The sequence below is a fragment of the Scyliorhinus torazame genome, chromosome 5, assembly GCF_047496885.1.
Source record: "Scyliorhinus torazame isolate Kashiwa2021f chromosome 5, sScyTor2.1, whole genome shotgun sequence".
NCBI lineage: Eukaryota > Metazoa > Chordata > Chondrichthyes > Carcharhiniformes > Scyliorhinidae > Scyliorhinus > Scyliorhinus torazame.
The window spans coordinates 78,200,818-78,220,014 of NC_092711.1; the positions used below are offsets into that span (position 1 = coordinate 78,200,818).

Consider the following 19,197-nt stretch of genomic DNA (forward strand, 5'->3'; position numbering starts at 1 on the left):
TTTGGTGTTTTAAAACAAAACTTTATTATTAACACAACATTAAACACTTTAACATCACACCCAAAAATAGCTTCCAATGACCCCGTAAACAACATTACTCAACACAATAAATACCCTTAATTACTATCTCTATTCCCAAGTAAATAACAAGAAAGGAAAACCCTACAGCTCTCAATCCACCCCACATCCCAATGGCACAGAGTAATATTAGTTTTCCAGAACAGATTTGACTCCTGTTAGAACCCCTGCAGACTCTCTTATATAATCCCCACAGTACAGAAAGAGGCCATTCAGCCCAATGAGTCTGCACCAACCCTCTGAAAGAGCACCCTACCTAGCCACACTTGCCCGCCCTATCCCTGTAACCCCACCTGGCCTGAACATCTCTGGACACCAAGGGGCAATTTTTGCGTGGCCATTCCACTGAACCTGCATATCTTTGGACTGTGGGAGGAAACTGTAGCACCTGGTGGAAGCCCACACAGACACGGGGAGAAAGTGAAAACTCCACACGGACAGTCACCCAAGGTCAGAATTGAACCCGGGTCCCTGGCGCTGTGAGACAGCTGTGCTAGCCACCTTGTCAGCCTGGCTGGATGTCTTCTGGCAGGAATTCATCAAAAAGCTGTTTCAAATGGTTTGTTTTCCCTTGTCCTCATACAATTCTGCTCTGCATTAAATACTATTACTCTCCTTTAACTATCTTACAGTGAGAGCAAAATACCTTTCTTGTGGTCCAAATGGTAGCCAGATCTGACCTGAACTCAAAATGCTTTCGCAAAATGTCTGAATACCGTAGCTCCACCCAGCAATGACATCATATCCCAAGCTAAAAACAAATTAACTCCCCAAGCTGAAAACACATTAACTCCCCAGGGATTCCCCCTCGTCAAACAGCATTGCATTACCCCAGGCTGAAAACACATTAACTCCCCAGGGCTTCTCCCGAGTCAAACAACATTGTATTACCCCAGACTGAAAACACATTCCACTGGTTAATTTCACCTCCGGCTCCTAAAACTTTCTGGTCTTGCAAAACAAGATTATTTTTATAAACGTGACTACAGCAGTCAGACACACTGTAACCCTAGCTGTTAACCCTTAAATTGCCAAATACTGAAAATCTAATATATCTAAAATCCTGCATTTGTTACAGTGAGCCTGGCCACTGCCCAAGAGACTGGGACCATTCAGAGGGAGATAGAATATAGGAATTAGGAGCAGAGGCAGGCAATTCAGCACTTTGAGCCTGCTCCACCATTCAGTCAGATCATGGCTGATTTCTTCCTGGTTTCAAATCCACCTGTCGACATGTTCCTCATATCCCTCTAACCCGTTAAGATAAACAAAGATCTCGAGACAGACACCACCTTGAACTTTTGAGAAGATCACCTGAAAGTCTATGAATGGGTTGTAATCATAGGGAACGTGTGCATGATAATGGGATACCAGTGTGAGTGGACAGATTTATTTATTAGGCGTGGATTAACTAACATGCGGATGTGCATAGTGAGTCTGGGCTGAAGAACAGGTCTCAAGACTTGCTCAGCGAATTGGACACTAGAACATCTCTAATGGTTCCTTCTCTTCCCCAGTGATGAGAAACAATATCTCCAAGCATCCCGTCAAGCACCTTCCCTGTAATCGAGGTCACACTGATGAACCTATCATTCCCTGGCTCTGATTTGGAAAACGGGAACGACGTGAGCTATATTCCAATCTCGGAACAATCCCTGACTCTATTGAGCTTTTGACGATATGGGCAACGGGCTCACAGAGTCAGACAAGGGAGAACTAGAGAGAGTTTTAACCTGTGGGCTAGTGGAAGGGAGGAAAGCAGCAGAGGCAGCTGATCAGATTGTCTCACTCTTACTGACAAAGATGCTCCATGAGCTCCTCACACTTGTTGTTGGAGGTCAGGGTGGAGGAGACTGGGGAGAGGGAGAGACCTTTAAGGAATGACCGTAGTGTGCATTTAACACAAGTCCAATTTATTTCACATTTATATAGAATATTAACTTGGCTGAAGTTTGTTAACACAGAACATACAGTGCAGAAGGAGGCCATTCGGCCCATTGAGTCTGCACCGACCCACTTAAACCCTCACTTCCACCCTATCCCTGTCACCCAATAATCCCTCCTAACCTTTTTTGGTCACTGAGGGCAATTTATCATGGCCAATCTACCTAACCTGTACTTCTTTGGGCTGTGGGAGGAAACCGGAGCATCTGGAGGAAACCCATGCAGACATTGGGAGAAAGTGCAAACTCCACACAGTGACCCAGCAGGGAATCTAACATGGGACCCAGGTGCTGTGAAGCCACAGTGCTAATCACTTGTGCTACTGTGCTTCCATCAGCAGATATTACCGTGCTGCCATCAGCAGATATTACCGTCCTGCCATCAACAGATATTACCATGCTGCCATCAGCAGATATTACCATGCTAACATCAGCAAATATTAACATGCTGCCATCAGCAGATATTACCGTGCTGCCATCAGCAGATATTACCGTGCTGCCATCAGCAGATATTACCATGCTGCCATCAGCAGATATTACTGTGCTAGCATCAGCAGAAACAGAGCACAATGAACATGGTTCATTTCTGGATGTAACTGACAGCAAAATCCAATTACTGTCGTCATTTGTGAATTCGCTGGTGTGCCCGCAGGTTGGATGAATGACTGAATCTCTTCCCACAATCGGAGCAGGTGAACGGTCTCTCTCCCGTGTGAGTGCGCTGGTGTACGGTGAGATGAGCTGATTCTCTGAACCTAGTCCCACAGTGAGAGCACCTGAACGGTCTCTCGTCAGTGTGAACACGTTGATGGGACATCAGATTGGTGGAACTTCTAAAGCACTTCCCACAGTCTGAGCATTTAAAAGGTCTTTCCTCTGTGTGCGCATGTTGATGGCGTATCAGTTCACTGGAACTTTTGTAGCATTTCTCACAGTCCTGGCATTTAAAAGGTTTCTCCTCACTGTGAGTGCGCTGGTGTGCAGTGAGGGTAGACGATGTCTTGAACCTATTCCCACAGTGAGAGCAACTGAACGGTCTCTCGTCAGTGTGAACACGTTGATGGCGCATCAGTTCCGCAGAACTTTTGTAGCATTTCCCACAGTCTGGACATTTAAATGGCCTCTCAGTTGTGTGAGCTTGCTGGTGTCTCAGCAGGATGGATGACTGATTGAATCCCTTCCCACACTGGGAGCAGATGAAAGGTCTCTCATTAGTATGAACTCGCTGGTGTCTCAGCACGCTAGAAGAGTGAGAGAACCACTTCCCACAGTGGGAGCAGGTGAATGGCCTCTCCCCAGTGTGAGTGCGCTGGTGTACAGCGAGGTCACTCGATTGCCTGAACGCTGTCCCACAGTGAGAACACTTGAACGGTCTCTCATCAGTGTGAGTGCGCTGGTGTTTGGTGAGGGCGAAAGATGTCTTGAACCCACTCTCACAGTGAGAGCACCTGAACGGTCTCTCGTCAGTGTGGACACGTTGATGGGACATCAGTTCCCCAGAACTTTTATAGCACTTGCCGCAATCTGGACATTTAAAGGGTCTGTCGTCGGTGTGAACCCGCTGGTGTGCCAGCAGGTTAGATGACCTTGAGAATCCCTTCCCACACTCGGAGCAGGTGAATGGCTTCTTCCCAGAGTAAACTCGCTGGTGTCCCAGCAGGTTGGAAGAGTGAGAGATTCTGTTCCCAGACTCAGAGCAGGTGAATAGCCTCTCCGCAGTGTGAACTCGCTGGTGTCTCAGCATGTTGGATGACTGAGTGAATCCTTTCCCACAGTCGGAGCAGGTGAATGGTTTCTTCCCCGTGTGAATGCGGCAATGCTTTTCAAGATGAGATGGAGATTGGAATCCCTTCCTACACACTCCACATTTCCACAGTTTCTTCACAGTGTGACTGCGCTTGTGTATCAACAGGTCAGATGATTGTCTGAATCCTCGTCCACACACGGAACACGTGTACAGTTCTTCTCCACTGGGAATGATTCCTTTATCTCCCATGTTCAAAATCCAATAATATTCCGGTCCCTATAAAATGGGCAACTGTCTAATCCTGATGTGATGTTTAGGTCCAGTTTCCCAACTGCAAATCTCCTCTTCTAATATCCTGTGGAATTGATATAAAACAGAAAAAGGGAGTGAGAGAACCCACAAAAACACAAGGGCAGGTTGTAAAATTGAGCTGAATGAATCTGGTCATTTGTGGGGCCGACACTGGGAAAAAGTGACCATGAAAACTGGATTATCATAAAAAACCCAACTGGTTCACTAATGTCTTTCAGGGAAGAAAATCTGCCACACAGTCTTGGCCCACACAGGATTCTGGCCAATATGTGGGAGAAGAGGACAAGAGAGAGAAGGGGCAGTGTGTAAGAACCAATGGGCAAAAGAGAGGGATTTTATTTATCTCTTGAGAGAATTTTGACAAACCCTCAATCTAACCACCCAGAGGATCAGGGTATCAGGTGTATGTGGAAACCATCACCTCTAGTTTTTCTCCAACTCACACACCATCCTGATTCTGTGATATCCAGTACTGGATGAGCAGACATTTCCTCCAAATAAATATTGGGAAGTCCAAAGCCATTGTCATCAGACCCATCTACAAAGTCCATACCCTCACCAATGACTCCATTTCGCTCCCTGGTAACTGAGTCTGAACCAGACTGTTCAGTCATGGCAAAATATTTCAACCCAAACTGAGCTACCAGCCACATATCTACATTATCACTATTTTCATCTCAGTAACATCGCTCAACTCTATCTGAATCTCAGCTCATTTGCTGCCGAGATTGTCACCCATTCTTCTGATACCTCGGGACTGAACTCTCCTAATGACTCATAGTCGTCTCCCACTACGGCTGTCAGTCAAGCAGAGAAATTCACAATATTTCCTCTGGCTGTCTGGTCCAGGATGACTGCTCATACTCCCTGTTGCACATTTCCCGTAGTCATCAGCAGTCTCTCGATTTGAGGATGATGTCTACTCAGGGTCTGTGTTTTTGCCATGGGTCTTCATGTGACTGCACAGACCTGCATTTTTTTGGACACATGGGGCAGGACATCCGAAGAGGGAGTGGGAGTCACAGAGCAGGATTTGCTTCATGCTAAATTGACCCTTAGTACCCAAAGGTAACGTGGGCCTTGGTAGAGTGGTCTTTCAGATAGTCGGTGCAGACTCGATGGGCCGAATAGCCTCCTTCTGCACTGTAGGGACTCTATGATGTGATTACAATGATCTCACTTTCGCGCGATATGATTACCTCCCCATTCATTGAAAACATTGCCCCGTACAAAGATGGTGACTGCACATGCGTCCTCCTGCAGATTGCCCCGATTAAAGATGGTGGTCTTTAAAACGGGCAGGTGAGGACCAGCTCGGTTCAAATGGGAGACTGGGAAGACTTTTTCCGAAGTTTGTGCTTGCACAACATGTATACAAAAATACTCCACACACCTGGCAGATCAATCGGTGACTGCTTTCCGCAATTTTCTGTTTACCGGTCGCGGACCGAAGAAAAAACCGTCAACATTACCACATCACCATAACCGGAACTGCACCTGCGTCACTCACAGCCCGGCTCCGCCCCCTCATTCAATCCGATTGGTTGGAGGACCAGCCTCTCCCGCTCGGTCCTCCAGACCCGCCCCCTCTTTCTATTGGCCCAAAGCTTTATCAACCACACCCCTGGCATTGTAATGTGGAGCATGCACAGTGAGGCGCATGTCCAGGGATAGACTCTTCTTTGTCTCATCTTCAGGCGGATAAGCGGAGGCAGCGTTAAGAGCAGTGAGTGGGAGGGGAGGCTTCACAAACACCCAGAGTGTTCCAGTGAACTGACTGTGGAGAGAGCTTTACCCAGTTACACAGGCTCACATCATTCACTGCAGGGAGAAATTAAACGGCTGTTTGTGTGTGGACAAAGCTTCAACCGGGAGAAACATGCGGACACCCTCACCATGGAGAAACTGTGGAAATGTACGGACTGTCGAAAAGGATTCAGTTACCCATCACAATTGAAGGTTCATCGTCACAGTCACACTGGGGATAGACCGTTCACCTGCTCCATTTGTGGGAAGGGATTCACCTATTCATACAACCTTCTGACACACCAGCGAGTTCACACTGAGGAGAGGCCATTCACTTGCCCTGTGTGTGGGAAGGGATTCACTCGGTCATCCCACATTGTGACTCACCAACTTGTTCACACTGATAAACGACCGTTTACATGTCCTGACTGTGAGAAGAGTTTTAAATGTAAAAGGGATCTGCTGACACATCAACGTATTCACACTGGGGAAGAGACCGTTCTCCTGCTCCCTGTGTGGGAAAGGATTCATTCAGTCATCCCACCTGCAGACACATCAACGTGTTCACTCTGATCACAAACTTCTTTGTCTCATCTTCAGGCGGATAAGCGGAGGCAGCGTTAAGAGCAGTGAGTGGGAGGGGAGGCTTCACAAACACCCAGTGGAGGCCTCAACACCCCCATTAACAAACTGGCGGCACCGCCTCAACACCCAACACAACGGCAGCTGCCGCTTTCTCCCGGTGCCAGGCCCCAGTGGACAAATGTGGCTTCAGGAAGGAAATGCAGCAATGGATTTGTTCAGGAGAAATTATCTTTAACTCACTTTACTGATCCTGGAGCAGGAGGAGAGAATGGGGGCAATTTCTATCCTGCACTCACACTGATGTAACGTAGATGGTCGAATTTAAATTCAGTGAATAATCTGAAATTCAAAACTCCATTCCGTATTAATGACCTTGAAACCATTGTGGTGAGTTTGTGGGAAGGGGAAACTGGGACTGGGATTTGCAGCTTTGGGAAATGAGAGAAACAATTACTCCCCAGGGACGAGAATTATCTGTTCTGAATTTCTGACCTGTGTAAACTGATTTTACAGGGTTACAAGGAATGGATTGACAGACTGGAAGCTCAAATCAATCATTACATCAAGATCTGATAGTCACTCAATTGATCAGGATCTGAATGTCATCAACTTTTGAATGTGGAAGGATAAATGTTTGTTCTGTCTGTGGGAAAATATTTCAACCATCAGTGTGACTGGAAAAGCACAAAGACACACACACCCGAGTGAGAGTGTTCCAGTGAACTGACTGTGGAAAGAGCTTTAACCAGTTACTCAGCCTGAAAAACATCACACCCTGACAGTGAGGATAAACTGTACACGTGTCCTGTGTGTGGAAGAAGCTTCAACTGATCGTCCAAAATGGAGAGACACAAGGACGCCAGCACCATTGAGAAACTGGAAATGTGGGGTTTGTGGGAAGGGATTCAGTTACCCTTCTGAACTGGAAACTCATCACCGCAGTCACACTGGGGAGAGACCATTCACCTGTTCCGAGTGTGGAAAGGGATTCACTCGACTAACACATCTAACTGCACACCAACTTGTTCACTCTGACATGAGACCTTTCAAATGTTCCGATTGTGAGAAGAGCTTTAAAAACAAATTTAATCTTCTGACACACCAGCGAGTTCACACTGGGGAGAGGCCGTTCACTTGCTCCGAGTGTGGGAAGGAATTTGCTCAGTTATCCAGCCTTCTGATACACCAGAGAATGCACACTGGAGAGAAACCATTCACCTGTCCTGAGTGTGGGGTGACGTTCGCTCAGTTATGCAAACTGTTGGATCATCAGCGGGTTCACACTGGGGAGAGACCATTCACCTGCTGTGTGTGTGGCAAGGGATTCGCTCAGTCATCCACCCTGCTGAGATTTCACTTTCTCAACACTGACACTTTAGATCAAATCCCAATTGTTCTCTTCTCTTGTAGCTGGTGTGTGGAGAAGATCATGTTCACTGTAGATCTGTCAGCACAGAAACTGCACTGTGCTTCTGGACACACTCAGTCTGCACGTCAATGAATCTTTTAAACATGACTTTAGTGAAGGTCTTCTCAGCATTGTTAAGGAGTGAGATGGCCCTGCAGATGTTGCAGTCTCCACTGTCACTGCTGTTTTTGAAAATGTGATGATTTTTGCGTCACACATTTTCTATGAAATGGATTCTACCTCCCAAGAGACGGCTGTGGTAAGGAAGGTGTGATATTCTATGGAACTTTCTGTGTGTGAGCAGTTCAGCTGGAATTCCAACTTTGCCGGGTGCCTTTCTGCTTGCTCCGTAACCAAGGGCCTTTTCCAGCTCAAGTGATGAGGGTTCCTTGTCCAACTCAACCAGGACAGGAAGCTGCAAGAGAGTCAAACAGAGACTGGGAGGTGTCCGTCCCACAGGAGTACAGCTCACAGTCATGTTCAACCCAACGGGACATCTGTTTACTTCTGGCAGTGAGAACTTCACCATCTGCTAATTTCAGGTGGGCAACCTTGGTGAAAGCAGAAACAAGTGATGTCTTGATCCCATCAAACACAGTAGATTTCAGAGGCAATTCACATTTTGTGATGTAGACTGATCCAGCGATTATTTCACACATTCTCCCTGTCTTTTACAGAACTAACTTGGCTACTTTCACGAGATGGTGTTCTAGCTCAGGCATTTTCGTGACCCGCGGGTGGGGGAGTCACGGAGCCGTCCGTCGCGGCACTCCCGATTGTGCAAATTTGTGGGCAACAGCCACAGCAGCCGGCTTTCAACAATGCCAGCTGCGAGCGGCCTTCAAAAAGGCCACGACCATATAAAAAAAGAGACCACACTGCCCATGCGTCACTGCCCATGCGTCCCCGCTCATCGGTACGCAAGCGGAGAAGTTTGCTCACGTGCACCGATAAGCAGGCACACATATGCAGTGCGCCTGCATTTTTAAAAATATGGTCACGGCCTTTTTGAAGGCCGCTCACAGCCAACATTGTTAAAAGCCGGCTGCTGCGGCTTTTGCCCATGCATTTGTGCAATCGGAGTCACAGAAGATTTTTAAAAAAAAATTCTATGTAATCTTCCTGCCTGAAGGGAGGTAGAGAGCAGGTCACGCCCCCCGAATGCCGACCTCACGTGCTTTGGACCCGATTGAGAGTCCTCCATTTTGTCAGCAGCAAACAAGGTAAGAGAAATGGTGGGTCGCGAAGGTCGGCCGGCGTGGGTCCCTAAGGTTGGCCGGTTGGTAAAAATGGGTCCCTGGAAAAAAAGTTTGAAAAACACTGTTCTGGCTGTTAGGTTTAAGTTGTACATCAGGTCAGCTTTACTTTTTGCTTCAATGACAGATGTCATCTCTGTTAAGTGGCTCTCAAACCAGTCTGTATTGAAAGTCAGAGAGACCTAAGTATACAGGTCCACAGGTCACTGAAAGGGGCAACATAGGTGGAGAAGGTAGTCAAGAAGGCATACGGCATGCTTGCCTTCATTGGCCGGGGCATTGAGTATAAAAATTGGCAAGTCATGTTGCAGCTGTATAGAACCTTAGTTAGGCCACACTTGGAGTACAGTGTTCAATTCTGGTCACCACACTACCAGAAGGATGTGGAGACTTTAGAGAGGGCGCAGAAGAGATTTACCAGAATGTTGCCTGGTATGGAGGGCGTTAGCTATGAGGAGCGGTTGAATAAACTTGGTTTGTTCTCACTGGAACGACGGGGGTTGAGGGGCGACCTGATAGAGGTTTACAAAATTATGAGGGGCACAGACAGAGTGGATAGTCAGAGGCTTTTCCCCAGGGTAGAGGGGTCAATTACTAGGGGGCATAGGTTTAAGGTGCGAGGAGCAAGGTTTAGAGTAGATGTACGAGGCAAGTTTTTTTACACAGAGGATAGTGGGTGCCTGGAACTCGCTACCGGAGGAGGTGGTGGAAGCAGGGACGATAGTGACATTTAAGGGGCATCTTGACAAATACATGAATAGGATGGGAATAGAGGGATACGGACCCAGGAAGTGTAGAAGATTGTAGTTTAGTCGGGCAGCATGGTCGGCACAGGCTTGGAGGGCCGAAGGGCCTGTTCCTGTGCTGTACTTTTCTTTGTTCTTTGTTCCACCATTATCAAATGTTGCTGCTGCTGTGTCAGAAATGATTCAACTCCGTGACTTCCAAACTTCATCAATAACAATGTTGATGTTCAGTGATTATGTACATTTTCACAGTGCCTGTAAAATATTTAACTGTTTTGTTTTGTTTCCTTCACAATTTAATTTCCTAATGGACATAACACTGAAGAAGTCAGTAAGAATTGTCAGGAAAGATTAACCTGCTGATTGGAGATGTTGATCAGTGGAACCGTTCAGACACGGATTTGCATCAAAGATCAATTTAGGGCTACATAGAGCACACATAACGGGAGCAAGATTGAGCAGGTTCTTTGGAGTGGAGGACAAATGTGGGAGGTGTGGCGGGAGCCCGGCAAACCACGCACATATGTTTTGGGCATGCCCGGCACTGGAAGGGTATTGGAAGGGAGTGACGGGAGTGATTTCGCGGGTGGTGAGGGCCCGGGTCAAACCAGGCTGGGGGTTAGCTCTATTTGGAGTTGCGGAAGAGTCGGGAGTGCAGGAGGTGAAAGAGGCCAACGTTGTGGCCTTTGCGTCCCTAGTAGCCCGGCGCAGGATCCTACTCATGTGGAAGGAGGCGAAACCCCCCGGACTGGAGGCCTGGGTAAATGATATGGCGGGGTTCATTAAACTGGAGCAGATAAAGTTTGCCCTGAGAGGATCGGCTCAAGGGTTCACCAGGCGGTGGCAGCCATTTCTCGACTACCTAGGGGAACGTTAGAGGGAAGACAGATGACCAGCAGCAGCAACCCAGGGGGAGGGGGGGGGGGGGGGGGGGGAGGGGGGGTTTAGTTTAGGTCAAAGATAAAGGGGTTTTGTTACTTGTGTATTGTTTAAAATTTCTGTATTGTTATTGTTGCGTTTGCTTTGTAAGAGGGGAAAAATTGTTGTTTGGGAAAAAATTTTCAATAAAACATTTATAAAAAAAAAAAGATCAATTTAGGATTGAAGTACAAGTTCATAATTGTACTGTAAAGGTGTTCCTGTTGAGAGTTCTTGAATTAAGGAGAAAAATCACAGGCGCTGCTTTTAAAACGGGGCATTTTTAAAATCAGTGACATCTCCAGAATATTAAACTGCAGCCAGTTATAGGGATTGTTAACATCAGCAGAATCAAACCAGATATTGTCAGACTATCAATCCTGGATGTGAGTAGCAGCAGCAAAACAGCAGATTCCAGTCCCTGCACTCACTTGTGAACTCGCTGGTGTCTCAGCAGGTGTTGGGACTGAGTGAATCTCCTCTCACACACAGAACAGATGAACGGCCTTTCCCCAGTGTGAACGCGTCAATGGGTTTCCAGCCGGGATGAAGAACTGAATCCTTTCCCCCAGTCCTCACATTTACACGGTTTCTCCATGGCGCACGTTTCCTCGTATCTCTCCAGTTTGGACAATCAGTTGAAGCTTTGTACACACACACAGCACGAGTACGCTGCTTTCCCTTTGCAAATCGTGCGATGATTTTAACAGGCGGTTTAACTGTTTAAAGCTCTTTGTACAGTCAGTGTACTGGAACACTCACTCCAGTGTGTGTCTTGATGCTTTTCCAGTCACAGATGTTATAAATGGTGTCGCACTGACAGAACACACAAACATGTCTCCTTCGGAATTCAATTTCTGATATTGAGGCCGTGGTGACTCAGTGACTTTGTCAGACCATGCAGTTCGAGCTTCCTGTTTGTAAATCCACCAAATCTATTACCCTGGAAAAGGAGTTTACAAAACTTTGGAGAAATATTGAACATATAATTCTATTTTCCATGAAAGATATTTTCTTCATTTGTACCTGTAAAGCAGTAAATCCTAATCCCATGCACTCTCTCACCTCCCTTGCTGGATGCAAATCCCAGTGATTAACAGTCCCATATTTTACTGAATGTATTTGTGTCCTCTGTCCCAGGCTGCATGCTGCCTGGATGTTGTCTGTCATACAAATTGGACCTTTCTCAATGCACAGAACCATGTTCCTTACTGTTTCTGTGTTCCAACAGCTCTGGCAGACACTTACCCCAGGCGGCCTGGTCCCAGCTCTGGCAGAACGCCAGCCTTTCAGTGCAGGCTGTACCTTAATTTTCACCATGAGAGTTGGTCAGCCCGGCAAACCCTGCACACCACCTTCACAATTCTTTTCCTTACAGCTCACCCCCTCCCTCCCCTCTGGCTGGGTTCAGTTCTCAAACCCCTCTGTGCAAAGTGAGAATAAAATCATTTTTCCTCCTGGTCACTGGGACCCTGAAGCCCCGCCCACTCTATGTCCCTTTACCAAGATGGCTGCACTTGAAGCCACCAATCCCCCGGACCTGGAAATCCAGGGGCGGCAGGTTCTTATTGGAGGTTTGGGGCCTCCAGCGGGTGTTTGTGAATCCTACCTGCCCACCTGCAAGGGTTCCCTTCCTTGCCAGAGATCAGAGTCCTCATTGATTTGAGTGCAAAGTGTAAGCTCTTATTTCTTGCCCCCCTTCCTCCATCCTCTGATATGAACCATCCTCCAGTGTCTGAAGCAGGATGGTGCCCGTTAACCTGGGCCTGTTCCCGGGAGGGAGGGAGAAGCCCCGCAGCTGCAAACCAGGGAGCTGACAATGATTGTGAAGAGTATGCGGATCCACAAAGTGTTTCCAAATCCTCCCACCCACCGCCTGACGCTGACTCCGCTTCTCCGGGACAAACAAGTGGCGAAATCCATGTCCAGCAGCCGCACTGCGCGTGCTCCGGATCACAATGCCCGGGGGTGATTGAGGGCGACTCCAGACCAATAGAACAGGGGCGGGACTGGAGGACCGAGCGCGAGCGGCTGATCCTCCAGCCAATCAGAGTGAATGTGGGGCGGGGCTGATCTGGATCTCCCTCATTGGCTGAGACTCTGCATCTTTTGAGTTCTTCCCATTGGCCACGTGGGCGCGGGTTCCAAAATCTCATTTCCTGCCTGAGATGTGTTGACCAATGGGAAGGATTGGAGGACCGGATGGACTCTGGTCCTCCAGCCAATCACACTGCGGGCTTTGTGTGAATGAAGTTTGAGTTTCACATAGACTTAAACTGACTTGCTGGCAGCATTTTGTGCTTGGGACCCGGGTTCAATTCAATGTGGAGTTTGCACATTCTCCCTGTGTCTGCGTGGGTTCCCTCCGTTGTGTTCCAGTTTTCACCCACCATCCAAAGATGTACAGGTTAGGTGGATTGGCTATGCTAAATTGCCCCTTAGTGTCCAAAAAAAGGTTGGGTGGAGTTACTGGGATAGGGTGGAGGCATGGACTTAAGTAGGGTGCTCTTTCCGAGGGCGGTGCAGGCTTGATGGGCCGAATTGCATCCTTCTGCACTGTAAATTCCATGATTGTGTTGGACTTTCGCTCTCCGTCTGATCCGATGGGTCTGTCTGGGGGTATTTCCCTGGTACAGTCTATGTGTTTGGGTATTTTAGGGAACAGGTAGAACTTCCTTGTTTGTACCTGTTGTTTTTGGTTAATGTTTCTGGAGTCTTTGAGTTCTTCCGGTCCATCTCCAATTCTACTTCCTGTCTCAGGTATATGGGTCTATGTCGCTTGGTGTTGTGATTTGTATTCTCTGTCTGTCTCCAGCAGGTATTGTTGTCTCTCGATAATGACTGTGCTGCTACCCTTGTCTTCTGGTCTTATGAACATATCCGTGTTGGATCCAAGCTCCCGGATTGTCTGCCTTTCTCTCCGGGTAAGATTCTGTTTGTCTCTTGTATTTCACTGTGACAGGGCACAGACCTGATTGAAGTGATTCAAACATGGGAATTCTGGGAAAGATGGACAAGGATTTGGGAGATGACAAAATGTTGAAAGGTTTGAAGAAGAGAGGGAGGTTGAAGTTGGGGCAGTAATTTGTAAGGATGGCAGGGTCAAGGGTTTGTTTTATTGAGGGGGTGATGATGGCAGATTTGAAGGACAGAGGGACAGTACCTGAAGAGTGAGAAATGTTGACAACATCCATGGACACAGGGTAGTTGGCTGATCAGTAGCTCAGTGGGAATAGGGTCGATGGAGCAGGAGCTGGGTCTCATGGACAAGATGAGCTCTGAGAGGGCATGAGAGGAGATGAGAGAGAAACTAGAGAAAGATGTGGGTTCAGGGCTCGGGAAAGGATGAAATTTAGAGACAGTTTGGTCCGGTGGGCTCGTGGAAGGGAGGGAAGCAGCAGAGGCAGCTGATCGGATTTACTCAATCTCAGTCACAAAGAAGCTCCAAAAGCTCCTCACACTTCTTGTTGGAGGAGAGGATGGAAGAGACGGGGGAGAGCGAGAGTACTTCAAAAGGAATAACTTGTGTCAGAGATATTAAAAAGTTTCAACACTGCGTATTTAACGCAAATCTAATTTATTTGACTTTTAGCCAGAATATTAGCCTCTGTAAATGGGCTGGAGTTTGTTATCAGGAGAAAGAGACCCAAATGAACATGGTTCAGTCCTGAATGTGAGGAACAGCAAAATCCAATCACTGTGGTTACTTGTGGCCTTGTTGGTGTCTCTGCAGGTGGGATGAAGTGGTGAATCCGTTCACACACTCGGAGCAGGTGAATGGCCTCTCCCGTGTGAATTCGCTGGTGACTCAGCAGGTTGGATAATTGAGTGAATCTCTTCCCACAATCAGAGCAGGTGAACGGCCTCTCCCCAGTGTGAATTCGCTGATGTACAGTGAGGTGAGAGGATTGTCTGAACCCAGTCCCGCAGTGAGAGCACCTGAACGGTCTTTCATCAGTGTGAACTGGGTGGTGTCTCTGCAAGTCAGATGACTGAGTGAATCTCTTCCCACACTTGGAGCAGGCGAATGGTCTCTCCCCAGCGTGAATTCGCTGATGTACAGTGAGGTGAGATGATTGTCTGAACCGAGTCCCGCAGTGAGAGCACCTAAACAGTCTCTCATCAGTGTGAATACGTTGATGGCGCATCAGTTCTCCAGAACTTTTATAGCACTTCCCGCAGTCTGGACATTGAAATGGTCTCTCATCAGTGTGAACTCGCTGGTGACTCAGCAAGTGGCCTGAAATAGTAAATCCCTTCCCACACTCGGAGCAGGTGAATGGTCTCTCCCCAGTGTGACTGCATCGATGAGTTTCCAGCTTGGATGGGGAAATAAATTCTTTCCCACAGTCCCCACATTTCCACGGTTTCTCCTCAGTGCAACTGCATTTGTGTCTTGTGAGGCCTGATGATTGACTGAATCCTCGTCCACACACACAACACATGTACGGTTTCTCCCAACTGTGAACGATGCTTTTTCCTTCCATGTTCAAAGTACGATGATATTCAGGATATGATAAAGTGAGGACTCTGTCAGATCCTGATGTGATGCTTGGTTTGTGTTTCTGGACTTTAAGCCTCCCCTTCGAACACCCTGTGAAACTGATTTAAAACAGAAAATAGGGAGTGAGAGAGAACCCACAAAAACACACAGTCAGGTTGTGAAATTGAGCTGAATGAATCTGGTCATTTGTGGGGCCGGCACTGGGAAAAAGTGACCATGAAAACTGCTGGATTGTTATAAAATCCCAACTGGCCCCTTTGGGAGGAGAGAGAAAGAGGTGAAGAGGGATTTTGTATATCTACAAGACATATTAAGAGAGTAATTGGCAAAGCAAATTCGGTCTTGAGCTTCATGAACAGTAATATTGATACCAAAACTATGCTTCCGGTGGCACAGTGATTAGCACTACTGCCTCACAGCTCCAGGGACCCGGGTTCAATTCCGGCCTTGGTGATGGTCTGTGTGGAGTTTGCACTTTCTCCCAGTGTCTGCGTGGGTTTCCACCCAGTGCTCAGGTTTCCTCCAACAGTCTAAAGAAGGACAACTTCAGTGGATTGGCCTTGATAAATTGCCCCTTAGTGTCCAGGGATGTACAGGTTAGGTGGGGCTACCGGGTTACAGGGAGAGGGTAGGTGTGTGGGCCTAGGCAGGGTGTCCTTTCGATTGGATTGGATTTGTTTGTCACGTGTACCGAGGTACAGTGAAAAGTATTTTTCTGCGAGCAGCTCAACAGATCATTAGGTACATGGGAAGAAAAGGGAATAAAAGAAAATACATAAGAGGGCAACACAACATATACAATGTAACTACATAAGCACTGGCATCGGATGAAGCATACAGGGTGTAGTGTTAATGATGTCAGTCCATAAGAGGGTCATTTAGGAGTCGGGTGAAAGTGGGGAAGAAGCTGTTTTTGAGTCTGTTCGCTCGTGTTCTCAGACTTCTGTATCTCCTGCTCGATGGAAGAAGTTGGAAGAGTGAGTAAGCCGGGTGGGAGGGGTCTTTGATTATGCTGCCCGCTTTCCCCAGGCAGCGGGAGGTGTAGATGGAGTCAATGGATGGGAGGCAGGTTTGTGTGATGGACTGGGTGGTGTTCACGACTCTCTGAAGTTTCTTGCGGTCCTGGGCCGAGCAGTTGCCATACCAGGTTGTGATGCAGCCAGATAGGATGCTTTCTATGGTGCATCTGTAAAAGTTGGTAAGGGTTAATGTGGACATGCCAAATTTCCTTAGTTTCCTGAGGAAATATAGGCGCTGTTGTGCTTTCTTGGTGGTCGTCGACGTGGAAGTGGTAGCACGACCTTTCAGAGAATAGGTGCAGACTTGATGGGCTGAATGGCCTCCTTCTGCTCTGCAGGAATTCTATGGTTCTAATTCTATTCTATGAATCTTTATAAAGCTCTGGTCACCACTCTTCAGGAAGAATGTGAAGGTTCTTGGAGAAGGTGCAGAGGAGATTTCCCAGAATGGTTCCAGCAAAGGAGGTTGAGGGAAGATTTGATTCAGGGACACAGGATTATGCCGGGTTTCCATCGGGTGGACAAAGAAACTGTTTTCATTCACTGATCTTACAAGCAGTCGGGACACAGATTTAAAGGTTTGGGTAAAGCCTGGATTGAATTATAGAAGATCCTGAGGGGTTTTGACAGGGTGGATGTGGAGAGGATGTTTCCTCTTGTGGGAGAATCTAGAACGAGGGCATCACTGTTGCAAAATAAGGAGTCACCCATTTAAGATGGAGATGAGGATTTTTATTCTCGAGAGTTGGAAAACTTTGGAACGCCTGCAGGAAAAGGCAGTGGAAGCAGAGTCCTTGAATATTTTTAAGGCAGAGCTGGATAGATTCTTGATGAGCAAGGGGGTGAAAGGTCATCAGGGGTAGGCAGGAATGTGGAGTTAACGTTAGAATGAGATCAGCCGCAATCTTATTTAATACTGAGCAGGTTCGAGGGGCCGAGTGGCTTGTTCCTAGTTTGTATGTAAAAGGTACAGGAGATAGAACATAGAAAAATACAGCACAGAACAGGCCCTTCGGCCCACGATGTTGTGCCGAACCTTTGTCCTAGATTAATCATAGATTATCATAGAATTTACAGTGCAGAAGGAGGCCATTCGGCCCAGAGTCTGCACCAGCTCTTGGAAAGAGCACCCTACCCAAGGTCAACACCTCCACCCAACACAAAGGGCAATTTTGGACACTAAGGGCAATTTATCATGGCCAATCCACCTAACCTGCACATCTTTGGACTGTGGGAGGAAACCGGAGCACCCGGAGGAAACCCACGCAGACACGGGGAGGATGTGCAGACTCCGCACAGACAGTGACCCAAGCCGGAATCGAACCTGGGACCCTGGAGCTGTGAAGCAATTGTGCTATCCACAATGCTACCGTGCTGCCCTTAAGAACAAATAAATCTACACTATATCATTTTACCGTAATCCATGTACCTATCCAACAGCTGCTTGAAGGTCCCTAATGTTTCCGACTCAACTACTTCCACAGGCAGTGCATTCCATGCCCCCACTACTCTCTGGGTAAAGAACCTACCTCTGACATTCCCCCCTATATCTTCCACCATTCACCTCAAATTTATGTCCCCTTGTAATGGTTTGTTCCACCCGGGGAAAAAGTCTCTGACTGTCTCCTCTATCTGTTCCCCTGATCATCTTATAAACCTCTATCAAGTCGTCCCTCAACCTTCTCCGTTCTAATGAGAAAAGGCCTAGCACCCTCAACCTTTCCTCGTAAGATCTACTCTCCATTCCAGGCAACATCCTGGTAAATCTCCTTTGCACCTTTTCCAAAGCTTCCACATCCTTCCTAAAACGAGGCGACCAGAACTGTACACAGTACTCCAAATGTGGCCTTACCAAAGTTTTGTACAGCTGCATCATCACCTCACGGCTCTTAAATTCAATCCCTCTGTTAATGAACGCGAGCACACCATAGGCCTTCTTCACAGCTCCAGGTTTGGTCTAACCAGGGTTTGTGAATCTCGGGGCTTTTCCAGTCACACAGACCTGAAATCTTCCCTCACAGACAGAACAGACAAACCTTTTATCTTCGACACCCAGATGCTGCTGAAATTTAGTTTCCAATGAACTGAGTGACTCGGTCAGATCACGATGTGACATTTGGTTTGCGTTTCCCGTCTGTTCAACCTCCACTTCCAGTATCCTGTAAATTTACAGAAACCTCACTGTCAGTTGAGGAGGCCAAATCACTGTCCTTATTTTTTTTAATTTTAAAATAAATTCAGAGTACCCAATTCAATTTTTCCAATTAAGGTGCAATTTAGCATGGCCAATCCACCTACCCTGCACATCTTTGGGTTGTGGGGGCGAAACCCACACAAACATGGGGAGAACCCCACACGGACAGTGACCTCGAGCCGGGATTGAACCTGGGACCATGGCGCCGTGAGGCAGCAACGCTAACCACTACTCCACCGTGCTCTCCAAATCACTGTGTTTTTAAGACAGAGATAGATAGGTTCTTGATTAATAACATTTTTTTTTTTTTTTTTTTTTTTTTTTATAAATGTTTTATTGAAAATTTTTTCCCAAACAACAATTTTTCCCCTCTTACAAAGCAAACGCAACAATAACAATACAGAAATTTTAAACAATACACAAGTAACAAAACCCCTTTATCTTTGACCTAAACTAAACCCCACCCCCCCCCCCCCTCCCCCTGGGTTGCTGCTGCTGGTCATCTGTCTTCCCTCTAACGTTCCCCTAGGTAGTCGAGAAATGGCTGCCACCGCCTGGTGAACCCTTGAGCCGATCCTCTCAGGGCAAACTTTATCTGCTCCAGTTTAATGAACCCCGCCATATCATTTACCCAGGCCTCCAGTCCGGGGGGTTTCGCCTCCTTCCACATGAGTAGGATCCTGCGCCGGGCTACTAGGGACGCAAAGGCCACAACGTCGGCCTCTTTCGCCTCCTGCACTC

General features: G+C 47.4%; 2 protein-coding genes and 1 long non-coding RNA gene across 8 annotated transcripts in view; 1 reads left to right on the plus strand and 2 right to left on the minus strand.

Moving 5' to 3' along the window:
* On the minus strand, nt 1-14,152 carry LOC140421411 (uncharacterized). 2 transcript variants are annotated; one of them, XM_072506077.1, is made up of 2 exons: nt 13,426-14,152; nt 1-4,123 (listed from the first exon to the last, which is right to left on the minus strand). In XM_072506077.1, the coding sequence occupies exon 2, from the start codon at nt 4,015-4,017 to the stop codon at nt 2,644-2,646; it is 1,374 nt and encodes a 457-aa protein (XP_072362178.1). In that variant the 5' UTR covers nt 4,018-4,123; nt 13,426-14,152; the 3' UTR covers nt 1-2,643. The 2 variants fall into 2 exon arrangements, with proteins under 2 accessions (XP_072362178.1, XP_072362177.1); XM_072506076.1 differs by lacking the exon at nt 13,426-14,152 and adding an exon at nt 5,474-5,865.
* Nucleotides 1-19,197, minus strand: part of LOC140421420 (uncharacterized) — a 35,828-nt gene that overhangs the window by 6,214 nt on the left and 10,417 nt on the right. For 3 of the 5 annotated variants that reach the window (XM_072506100.1, XM_072506099.1, XM_072506098.1), the window contains exon 2: nt 14,300-15,341. The exons of 1 other annotated variant lie outside the window; for it this stretch is intronic. In XM_072506100.1, the coding sequence (XP_072362201.1) occupies nt 14,312-15,226 (915 nt within the window). In that variant the 5' untranslated portion in view covers nt 15,227-15,341 and the 3' untranslated portion in view covers nt 14,300-14,311. Of the gene's footprint in view, nt 1-14,299; nt 15,342-18,298; nt 18,422-19,197 lie in introns of those variants that run through there. One more of the 5 variants, XM_072506097.1, reaches the window with a different exon arrangement.
* Nucleotides 7,919-19,197, plus strand: part of LOC140421459 (uncharacterized) — a 20,856-nt gene continuing 9,577 nt past the window's right edge. The window contains exons 1-2 of the long non-coding RNA XR_011946793.1: nt 7,919-9,042; nt 13,555-13,663. This is a non-coding gene — a long non-coding RNA (uncharacterized lncRNA). The remainder of the gene's footprint in view (nt 9,043-13,554; nt 13,664-19,197) is intronic.

Coding starts and splice junctions, on each gene's coding strand:
- LOC140421411 (XM_072506077.1), bottom strand. CDS start 4,017: ATGGGAGATAAAGGAATCATTCCCAGTGGAGAAGAACTGTACACGTGT.